The 11,396-nt window shown below is 34.6% G+C and overlaps 1 protein-coding gene across 2 annotated transcripts; it reads left to right on the forward strand.

The window, feature by feature from the left end:
- The first annotated feature begins 2,551 nt into the window (after positions 1 to 2,551).
- On the forward strand, positions 2,552 to 10,393 carry LOC110107316 (F-box protein SKIP5). Of its 2 annotated transcripts, XM_028701501.1 has the most exons (6): positions 2,552 to 2,732; positions 8,894 to 9,038; positions 9,115 to 9,193; positions 9,352 to 9,410; positions 9,692 to 9,807; positions 9,894 to 10,393. In XM_028701501.1, exons 1-6 carry the CDS (start codon positions 2,606 to 2,608, stop codon positions 10,043 to 10,045), a joined length of 678 nt encoding a protein of 225 aa, XP_028557334.1. In that variant the 5' UTR covers positions 2,552 to 2,605; the 3' UTR covers positions 10,046 to 10,393. The 2 variants fall into 2 exon arrangements, with proteins under 2 accessions (XP_028557334.1, XP_020693204.1); XM_020837545.2 differs by having other exon boundaries at positions 2,553 to 2,732; positions 9,692 to 10,393.
- The last annotated feature ends 1,003 nt before the right edge of the window (positions 10,394 to 11,396 follow it).

Below are 11,396 nucleotides of genomic sequence, written 5' to 3' on the forward strand. Positions count from 1 at the left end.
ATACAACCTAAACTTGCCAAATGTAATAATTTCTTGGATCCACTTCCTCTAGATTAATCTAATGTTTTTTTAGATTCATCTACCGTAAAAATTAAATATAATTAGTCTTGAATTTGTTAGCCATTAATCTTAACATTCAAAGAAAGAAGATCAACGCATAAAAATTTCTACATATTGCAAAAATTAAAGAAGATCAACGCATAACAAACAATGCTATTTCTATAAAAAAAAAAAAGTTAGGCTATCTCATATTTTCATTCCAAAAATGAAAGAAGATTAATGCATATCAGATGTTTTTTCCCTTGTCTTTCCTTCTTATTGTTCATTTCGTTATGAAAATAGATATAGCAAAAAAATTTAAAAGCCACCATGAATCCATGAAAATATGAAATACCACAAAACACACATATTTGGGTATGAAAATCCATCAAAATAACAAAAAATCAAACAAAAAATAACAAACAGAACAATCAAAATTGACCTAGATCTCACTGAACGGAAGTCGGAAGCCCTTGCGAATCTGCGATTCACGAAGCCAGTCAAGCCACGAAGGGAAGAGGATCCTGCCGACAACGAATGAACGAAGCCTTGCGATAATGCGATTCACGAAGCCAGATGAACAGTTCCTCTTGCGTCGTTGCGCGGACGGCGAATCACCGAGCTTCCACACACGTGAATAACCGAAGCGGAGAGAAGCCCTGGCTGGCGTGACTGAGCGTCATTTTTTGTTCGTGGAATCGGCAGGTTAGGGCAAAGGGGGGCAAAATAGCAAATTTATGGGGTCAAGTTACTAAATTACCCTTCTCTAATAATTTTTTTTACGGGGGGCAATTGCCCCCCCTAACCCATGAACAGTTCCGCCCCTGAAGAGGGCAGGCCATTAAGAATGTACAAGATGATGTCTTCAGTATCCACAGTGGATCCGGCAGAGGCTATCTGATCGACCAAAGTTTTGATTTCAGCAAGATACTGAGTCATCGAAGAGGACTTGAGAGAAACATGATGTAGTTCATTCTTTAACTGAATTACTTTGGATCGATTAGTGGATTGAAATCTTGTTTCAAGCGTGTCCCAAATGGCAGCCGTGGATTCCAGATTAATGATATAGGGAAGAATGGGAGCGGATATTGTGGAGCAAATTGCAGCGGAAACATTTTGATCTGAGAGTAACCTTTGCAAGAATTCGGGATTTGAAGACGATGAAGGAGAACCATCAGACTGAGAAAGAAATCGCTGAGGTTTAGGATTTTTCGAATCAAGAAATGATTCAAAACCATTGGCTCGAAAGACTTTTGCGATTTGAGATCGCCAAATAGAATAGTTTTCGGCTGAGAGTTGGATTTGCACAATAGATTTTAGGTTAGAGACCACAAACTTGAGCGTAGATGAAAGCACCAATGATTCTTGCGGAGCAGATCGGCCTTGAGAGACCGATTGGGCTTGTTCATCAGTTTGAGAAGAAGGTACGGTTGCCATCTTCTTCTTCTTTGAACGCCTTCTCTGATACCATGTAGAAATTCAGTAGCCTCTTGTGAGAGCTGCCTCAGACAGAAAATAGAAAGGGAAAACTGACAAGAACAGAATAGAGAAAGTAAAATCGTATATGATTAAATAGAGGTAAGACAGCCTTTAAATATGCATTTACAAGGAAGACAAGACATGATATTACATATTTACCACAAACCTTTAGTTATTTATTTATCTGAGATTTATTATTTAATACTCTCAACCACCATGCTAAGATGAGTTGTGTTGAGGGTCACTGAATGAAAAGGAGTGAGAAAAATTGTGAAATTTATGATATTTGGACAAAGATTTGCGGCTTGGTCATGATCTCGAGCGAAGAGAAGAGCACACATGCGGCCTGCTCCGGCTTGTGTGCAAAAGAAGGCTTGGACTGACCAGTCCTGTTTCTTGACCTTTGGGTGAGTTATCATGTGTGTTCCACTAAGACGAGTTCCTTCATTGCGACTTTTCAACTACATGTTAGACGCATGTGAAGGCATATTTGAGTATACATTTATACTTAAACTCCTAAAAGCTAATATATTTAATTACATTTTATAGTAATATTTTTTAAACGAGTCAACTCACAAACTAACGAGTTTAGTCAAGGTTGGCTCAAGCTTAACTAGTTAGTTCATCAATTTGGCTCACGATTCTACTTGACTCACTTAGACACTTAGTTCCAAATTGAATTGGTTTTCACCTATTTTAGATGACTTGGTCCTTTGAGCATTCCATGAATACAAGAGCTTATCTCTCATTGGTGGTAACTTCATTCAAAATAAATTTTAAGATAAATATTTAAGAAAATAATAAATAAAGATCTATATTTTTTTCAATCATATTATATAAGACATATAAAATCAAATTTCTGATAATCAATCAATATAAATATTTTTTTTATAGCTAACCAATAAAATTCCAAATCTGTCACTTAAAAACTTTCATAATAACGATATAACTTCCCCTTTTAATAAAGTCACACATAATTAATTAAATAAATAAATATAAATGAACGCGAACCAAGCACTTTAAAAACCGTAATTACTCTGTTTATCATCTATTCCATGGGGAAAAAGAGATCGGGCGGTGGAGGGAAATGGGGAAAAGACAGCGGACGATAGCAGCCACCCCTGCCGCCGGCTTGGCGGTGGTAACTTCGCCTATAAATAGCCTGGACGATGGGTGCCTGATGCATATCTTCAGCTTCCTCAGTCCCATCCCAGGTTCATATCTTCGTGCCCTCTTTTCTGAATATCTTGGGCATACTCCGAACCCTAGCTTCGCATATATGCTGCAATTAGATATTATTGACCTGAGTTTTTTCATCTTTAAGCCCTGATTGATCTTTCTTACTCAGTTTTCTCATGATAGAGTTCTCAGCCGTTTGATTTGAGTTGGGAATGCCGCGAAATGTGGTCTTTATGGCACTGGACTATGATCTGAACTGAAATGAATGATTTTTAGAGGGGAGGTTCGTTCAAGACATGTGATGATGGACTAGAGAAACGAAAAAAAGGGCTTTTTGGGCTTTTGTAGATTGATGAGCTTTCCAGCACATAGCTGCTAGGTTTTTTTGTTCATGGGCTTGAGCAACTTGTTTGGCAGATAGAAGATTGGCATAGGCTTTAAAACATACGTTGAAACTGTGCAAATCTTGCTATAATTTTAGTTTCTTGTTCGGGAGCTTTTTTAGAAAATAGAAGTTGAGTGCTACAATCGAACTACCGAGGCAAAAAATTAATAATCAAATTAATAACAAAATTTATGTATTCAACTGACTTTATATATCTTATCGCAGAGTCATGTGCAAGCGCTGTCCTTTAATGCTATTTTTGCTCCTCACAGATCATATATTGATGTAAATGTCACTGGCAGGAGCCTCATAGACTGAAACAAATCTTCTCATGCTTCATGCAATCACTGATGAGGACCGTAAGAACAACCTTCTTGTTTAAAGTTATGAGTGATCATGAATTATGAGGGTTTAAAGCACCAAAACTAGTTTGTACATATCTTCATTGTTGCCCTCAATTCTATGTTTTGTCACTCCTTGTGAGATCACTTAGAAAAGATTGAACTACTCTAAGAAATTAACACAAGGTAATCAAAGGCTCCATTTTATTCATGGCTGAGAGAGATGGAAGGGTAGGGAGAGGGAGTAGAAAGTATAACATATTCTTCTACATTAATACTAGTTGTAGTTTGGGTGGAACTCAATCTTCTGCATTATGATGGAGGTCTTGTTTGCCAAAATCCCACTTTGAGCAGCCGCTAACATCTTAAGTTGTTCATGATGTCATCCCAATTGCACCTCACCATTACCTTTGTGATACCTCAAAATCTAATTTTGGAAGAATTATTCTTTTATCTTTTATATCAACAAAAATAAAACTATCAATCAAAACGTCAATATATACATCTGTATTCATATACCCTCGAGGCTTACGCCTCGCCTCGCTTAGAAAAAATGACTCGATTCCCGATTTCACCTTTTTAAACACGTCAATATATACATCTATATTCATATACCCAAAAATCATATACACTAATCAGGATTTATCCAATCATATCACAACTAATCTGTCATTAGTATAAAAGAATAACTAAAATAATAAGAACCTAAACTTTAAGGATCATAGTCAACCTCACACTTCTGCGCCCTTGCCCTGAATTGAAGTCATTTAACAATAGATAATGAGCTCAAGAGCCCAACAAGTAATTAAATCCTACAACTGAACTCAAAGTACGACAAATGAGTAATATGCATGTCAACAGTTAAATCAGAGCATTAACATTTATATGATCAGTGCAAAAATAATAAAACTCACATCCAATATCAATAAAGTATGTAAATGATAAAACAATGCGGTACAAAAGCTAGTACTGTAGTATAGTGAAGAAACCGGTAAATTAATAAGGGTTTTAAATTAATAAAACAGTCATTATATCAGTACTATCAGTTAGTGAATAATTTGCATAAAGGGATAAAATCAAAACATCAATTAGGTTATATCTATATTTTAATATATCTTTCATCTTTACCAATTTCAAGAGTTTTGCTCTCAAAGTCTTTGTTCTTTTTCCCATAAATTATTTTAATGTATTTTGATATTTCTAATAATTTTAGTTTTGCAAAACTAGTTCTTTGATATTCATCCATTTTATGCAAATGAAAGAATTCATTTAATTATTTGTTCCAATCTAAAAATTTTGCTATCATTATGCACGTTGTTGAATGCATAATTTTCAAATTGCTGCTTAGTGTAGGGGTTATCTAGTGATGTAAGGGGATGTGTAATTGCAAACACATAGTACATAATGAAGTGCTTTTAAAAATAAAAAAAATGTCAATATGAAAATATTGAAGAAAAATATTTGATTTAAATAATGTTTGATTAAAAGAACTTCTAGGTCAGGAGGGGAACACAATGAACCACTCAAGTCCTTAACTTTTTTTAGACAATTTAAGTCTTTTTGACATAGTCCTTTTAGTCTAACAAATATACAAACCTCTAATGTATTTTTTTTCAAGAATCATTATGCAAAAAAAGAGAAAATAATGCTTATGAACTAATGAAATGCAATTGTATAAAAAAGTTTTTGGAGTCTTTGATTTTAATTGATAAGTTATTGTCATAAGCGAAGCTAAGCTTACAAAAAAATATCAATTCAAGAGTAAAAATCAAGAAAAAATATATATATTTTTTGTATTTTTAAAAATTCATCTTATAAACTGCATGAATTATTCATGTGGACCACAATCTTACATTGCATGAAACTATCATATGTATCAATGGGGTGAGATGAGTTTTAAGTTAAGATGGACTTGATTTTTATGTGGTGTTAACTAGTCGGAGGAGTAGCAAGTTAGACTTAGGGGCTATCTGGCAACAAGGATTTAACTTTAGTGGGATTTAGTAAATCTTATAAATCTAAATTTAGTAAATCTTGAGGGTGTTAAATCCTGAAAATTGTTTGGTATGACATATGTTAAATCCTGATAAATTATGAGAAACTGTTTGACAACTTAATCCGGGATATAAGTCGGTTGGTTTATTTACAAATTAAATTTAATGTGCTTTGAATTTAATTTTTGTGTTAACTATGAGCTAGTTTAATTATTTTTAATTATCAAATTAGAAGCTAGCTTAATTATTAATTACTAAATCAAACCAATTGATTCAATTTAATTTAATAATTTGATTTATCCTTAATTGAGCCAAATTGAACTCTATTGAGCTTAATTAGTCTACCCGATGCAACCCATGCTCAAATTGAGTTCTAATAGTTTACATTTAACACATCCAATTCAACCCACACCCAATAGAGCTTTTAAATATCATGCCTTGGCCTTCTAAGACTTTTCCAAATCAAGATGATCAAGTCCAAAGCAGTTGTCGAACCCGTGAACCTTCCCTTCGACCCGAATATTTTTTACTTTCAAAATATTCTCTTCAAACTCACATGGCCAATGCCCTAAATTCTAAAAAAAAAATTTTATTGGTTGTCATGGAATTGTGCCTTGGTCATTGATCTTGTGATTGAGACACTTGCTGTTCTTGCATCAATGAGCCTTGACTGCTAAGTTTAAATTGTCTCTATTGTGATATGGTGGTTTCTTGTTCAAATCTCATTAATAATCTCTTTGAAGACTTCATGTCGGGTGAGAAAATAGGCATAATCTTTTTGAAGATTATTTGTCGAAGTTTGTCTGATGGGGACATCAGATCATCATGGAAAGTTTACCAGCGACGTGGCCGCCGATCTACGGCCACGATCGAGTCTTAAATCAAACCAATTGATTCAATTTAATTTAATAATTTGATTTATCATAAATTGAGCCAAATTGAACTCTACTGAGCTTAATTAGTCTACCCGATGCAACCCATGCTCAAATTGAGTTCTAATAGGTTACATTTAAGACATCCAATTCAAGATGATCAAGTCCAAAGCAGTTGTCGAACCGTGAACGTTCGACCCGAATATTTTTTACTTCCAAAAATATTCTCTTCAAACTCACATGGCCAATGCCCTAAATTCTAAAAAAAAAATTATTGGTTGTCATGGAATTGTTCCTTGGTCATTGATCTTGTGATTGAGACACTTGCTGTTCTTGCACAATGAGCCTTGACTGCTAAGTTTAAATTGTCTCTATTGTGATATGGTGGTTGCTTGTTCAAATCTCATTAATAATCTCTTTGAAGACTTCATGTCGGGTGAGAAAATAGGCATAACTTTTTGAAGATTATTTGTCGAAGGTTGTCCTTGGAACTTCTCTTTGTAAAATGATTTAGTGAGAGCACAAACATAAATGGAAGTTATATATTATTAATTCTTTTTTCATTTTCCATAATCATGATGGCCTAAAGTTGGACTTTTGAATATCTTCAAGCTAATGCTTTAAAGTAGGAGGCCTCAGGTGAGGCCTTTTACCTTTTAGGAAACAAGGCATAAGCCTTATGAATTTTAGATTTTAATATTTTAAAATAAAAAATATGATAAAAAAGCAAATATAAGAACAATTTAAAATAAATTCAAAATCCAAAGTTCATAATCATATGATTCATATTCTAATTTTGAAGTTTTATTTCACAAACATATAAAAACAAATAAAATAATACTTCAAAATGAATTAGGATTAGAGAAGAATATGTGTAGGGCTTTCAGTGAAGACAATTAGTAAGTTAGTGAGGGAAACGGAGAGCATCGTGGGAGTCTTTGGGGAATTGAATGAAACTTTGAAGATAGGCAAGATATGAGTGAGATGAAGGCGAGTTGGCTTAGTTTTCAATGATTCTGTGGGCTTTTATGGGCTTGTATGAGAGAAATCTATTTGATGTGACTTAACTCTAAGAGATTAAACCAAATCATCTTTTTTTTTTAGGATTTTTTTTATTTTAATAAATAGGAAAATTCTTTATAGTAGGTTAAAATTTATTAATTTAATCATTTAATATAATTTAATTTATATCAAAAATTTGTTGCCTCATAAATGGGGCATAGAAGGTGGCCTCATGCCTCGGGGATATGCCTTACAGGCTGAATTGCCTTGGGGCAATTTTACCTCACCCTCTCTCCCCCAAAACAAATCATTGTTGAGCCCCAAAAATACCTTTCAAAACACGAGGTCAACCACAAAATACTTCAATTTTTTTGTTTTCATGATAGAAATGGTGGCTTTTGAGAGTATTTAGAAGCTTAGTCTAATTCATGTATCATTTTTAGAATGTTTAAAGTTCTTCATAAGCTAAATGCCATTTTTCTTACAAAATAGGTTCTTATGACTATTTAGATGCTGTGTATTTGAGAAAGGAAATGCCAAGTGAGTTAAAAATTTCAATCAATGGCTGTTGATTCTTAATCAATCTATAAATTGTTGTATTTCATTTCATTTCCTTGACTTTCCTCCAATCCAAACAGGGCCTTATGAGTTCGGATAACCTGTTAATAATTTCTGATAATCTACATTTTTCATGATAAGTTGGTCCCAAATTGATTGTACAAGTCTTCCATGAAGTGATTGATTTTTTCTTGTGATAATATTTATGAAACAATTCAATCTTTATACATGGAAAGTTATCTTTTCTCCTTAGCTTTTTATATAATTCATTACATTTGGATAACTGGTTTGATAATTTCTGGTGAACTTCCAACGCTTTCTTTGGGATGCTAATGTTAAATGTGAAATTTGAGATAGTAAAGTGTTACCTTACATATTACCCCTTATTTGTATGTTGGCTACTACAAGGAATTTTTAATGCCGTAGATGCCCAATCTTTTGGGTTTTAATACCCGTCTCCTCTAATGTTCCCGATCCCTTTCTTGTTTTGAAGTTATGTTGCAGACCAAGGAGTATGATTTTGCTTGGTAACGTTTCTTAATCCGCATTTTGGTTATTGAAATAAGCGTATTTGTTTATGTACGGTGTTTTGAGAAATTCCAGTTGAGAATCCAAAGAGATTCCTGGCTATATTTACATGCTAGAAGTAAGATATTGCCGGCTTTCTTTTGTACAATTTCGCCTCTGAAAGGATCCTTATCTGAAGCGCATGGTGTTATTGTTCCAAAATTTTGTGCACCACATTTGATTAATAATTATTTTGATTGATCTGAAAGTCTTTACTTGCTATTGAAGACAAGGAAGTGATCTCTATCCATGGTGGCTTATCAGAAGTGCGTTCAGCTCTTGTGAGAGGCTGAAAAAGTTTCTCAATTTGCTATTGTTAGATTGGACGAACATTTTCCTTTCTTCTTATATTTTCATGTCCATGCTCTAGTGAAATGTGCTCTATTTTGTTTGCTGGATTTTTCATTATCTGTCTGCTCCTTTATTCGTTCTTTCTTCAAAAATGAAAGTTTTAGCGCTTTCTTGTTGAGTTTGCAGATCGGCATAACACTGCCCTCGTTTGCCACAAATGGCGGTACTTGGCATGCCACCCGCGGCATTGGCTTCGCATAGAAAGCTCAATCAAAAGGTTGGCCGAGCCAGGAGTTTATTCGACCCTTGAGGCTGCGGTCGCAGCTGCACGGTTAGTTGCTTTACTTTGATGTGAGGGTATGATCAGAGAGGATGGTATTCATGCTGGTTTCTATTTTGTGATGAAGCCCTGGTGATACCATTCTCATCTCTGCGGGCGGAAATCACATTGCCCATAACATTCAGATTAAGAAACCTCTTTGCCTGGTAAGTTTACCTTTTTGTTTCTTAAAATGTTCTACCTGTATGTAATGGCATTTACTGGATCTAAAGCCTGAAAACCACCTGCTGCTACACTGTTTCTATCCAACTGTACCGAGTGTTCTTATACAACTTGTTTGCATGCTTGACTTTCTCTTGTTTAGATAGGTGGGGGTAAACTTCCTGACGATACTGTTCTGACCTGTTTGCGAGGCTCTGAAAGGTTTCCTTCTTATTCAGCTCATGCGATATGATAATTCGACTATGAATTATAACCTGTACTATGGGCCTAATTATTAGGTGCGGACATTGAACGCCGTCCAATGCCCAATGAAAATGCATCACGTCATCCCTACTCGGTATTGCTTTATATCGAGCTCGGTACTGGATGGCGTGGCTGCATCTGATTGGCCTCTGGATGATAAGCTGTCTGATGTCCGCACAGAATAATCTCTCGTACTCTTGAAACAATAACCAAAATTTATTTTTCTGAACTACATACAGTGCTCTAGAATTCTTTTCCACATGCAAAGTTGCAAACCTTACCGTAAGAGCAGAACTGGGGTGTTGCTTACTCCACCGGAGTGGGAGACTCATGGTTGAAGGCTGCATTCTTCAATGTGAGGAGAATCCTCTTGATTACTTATCATTCCCTATAGTAAGCACGGCACCTGAATGCAATGGATTTACACCTCTGGCATTGAAGGGAAAAGGCGGTTGCCGTGTCGGCACCGATTGTGTCACAGTGTCAAATACCAGAATCGAAGGAGGAGCAAAGGCGGTATCGACGAACGGCAACTTGGTTCTCCAACATGTTCGGGCAATCTATGCCAGGACTTCCATTTTCTTCTGGTTTGAAGTTGGGGAAAGGTAGTAGTAGTCTTTCTTTAGCATCTCTTGTGCTGATATTGTGTTTTAGCAACACAGTCAGTAGTTCTTTTCATTCATGTGAACTTTCTATATTGAACAATGTTTATGGAGTCATTTGATATATAATTGCCAGAGGCTTAGAACCATGCCAGAGACTTAAGCTACGTTTGGGACGGCTTTCTTATTGCTTAAATATGCTTTCTAGTACAAAATTTTTAATTTTTTACTAAAAAGCTGCTTTAAGAAGCAATCAAAAATTCGTCCCAAACGAAATCATAGTTAAAAGCTCTAACAGATTGTAGCATTGCTCATATTTTTTCTTTGTTTTCTGGTTCATAAGTGAGAAATGTATCATTGTTGAAATGTTCTTAGTCTTTCATTTGCCATTTGAGATGGGTTTAGCGTTACTTAGCTCTGAGTTTTTCTCTTATCCCTTACAGGAGAGAGTCTGCACTGCTTACATGTTATGGATCTATTATTTACTGCTTAGAGGAATGTTTTGTGGTTTACAAACCCTTTTTTTTTTTTTTTTGTCTAACTGTTAGAGAACCTAATATCATTTTAATTAATCTGATCACGAAATTTGAAGATTTTATAAATTCTTCAATCTGGTGTTAAAATTTGGTATTGAAGAAATTGATTTTAATGATTTAGACTTCGTTTGGGATAATTTTTTTATTATTTTAAAAATAGATTTTAAAGATTTCAATTCATTATATATTTGAATTTTTTTTATTTCTTATATATTAGATTGGTGAAACTTGCTATGTTTTATGACACAGAATGTTGGCCATTAAAAGAGAAGCATAAAATTAAATTAAGTGTTGCAGAGATGAAGATATTTAGGTGGATGAGTGACTTCACTCTAAGAGACATAATGCGAAACAAGTATATATGTCAAATGCTAGAGAGAAGCTGTAATAAAAGTACTTGAGAGCTTAATCAATCGAAAATTTTAAGAGATATAATACATACAAAAGATTCAGGAGTTCTTAAATGCTTATCTTCACCTTTTATTTATAGGATTTTTTATTTATAGGATTTTTAGGATCGCAAAAAGACTATACTTAAAAAAAAGTTAAAAAGTATAATACTACATAGACTATCCAAGACATATGTCGCCTCCTAGTTGACTAAGTGAGAGTAGGACGTTGGAAAGCTCTGATGATCTATCTCTAGGCGAGCTCAATTGTGCAGAGTGTGTGATGAGGACATCGACAAACGCTACCGACATGTTTATCGCCGGCGAAATCGCAGATCGACGGCCACGATTCAGCGCCTCTACTTTTGATTGAGATGACATGATGTATTTTATTATTGTCTAGTTTGATTTACTGTT

Source organism: Dendrobium catenatum, unplaced genomic scaffold (genome assembly GCF_001605985.2).
Source record: "Dendrobium catenatum unplaced genomic scaffold, ASM160598v2 original_scaffold_4309, whole genome shotgun sequence".
NCBI classification, from domain to species: domain Eukaryota; kingdom Viridiplantae; phylum Streptophyta; class Magnoliopsida; order Asparagales; family Orchidaceae; genus Dendrobium; species Dendrobium catenatum.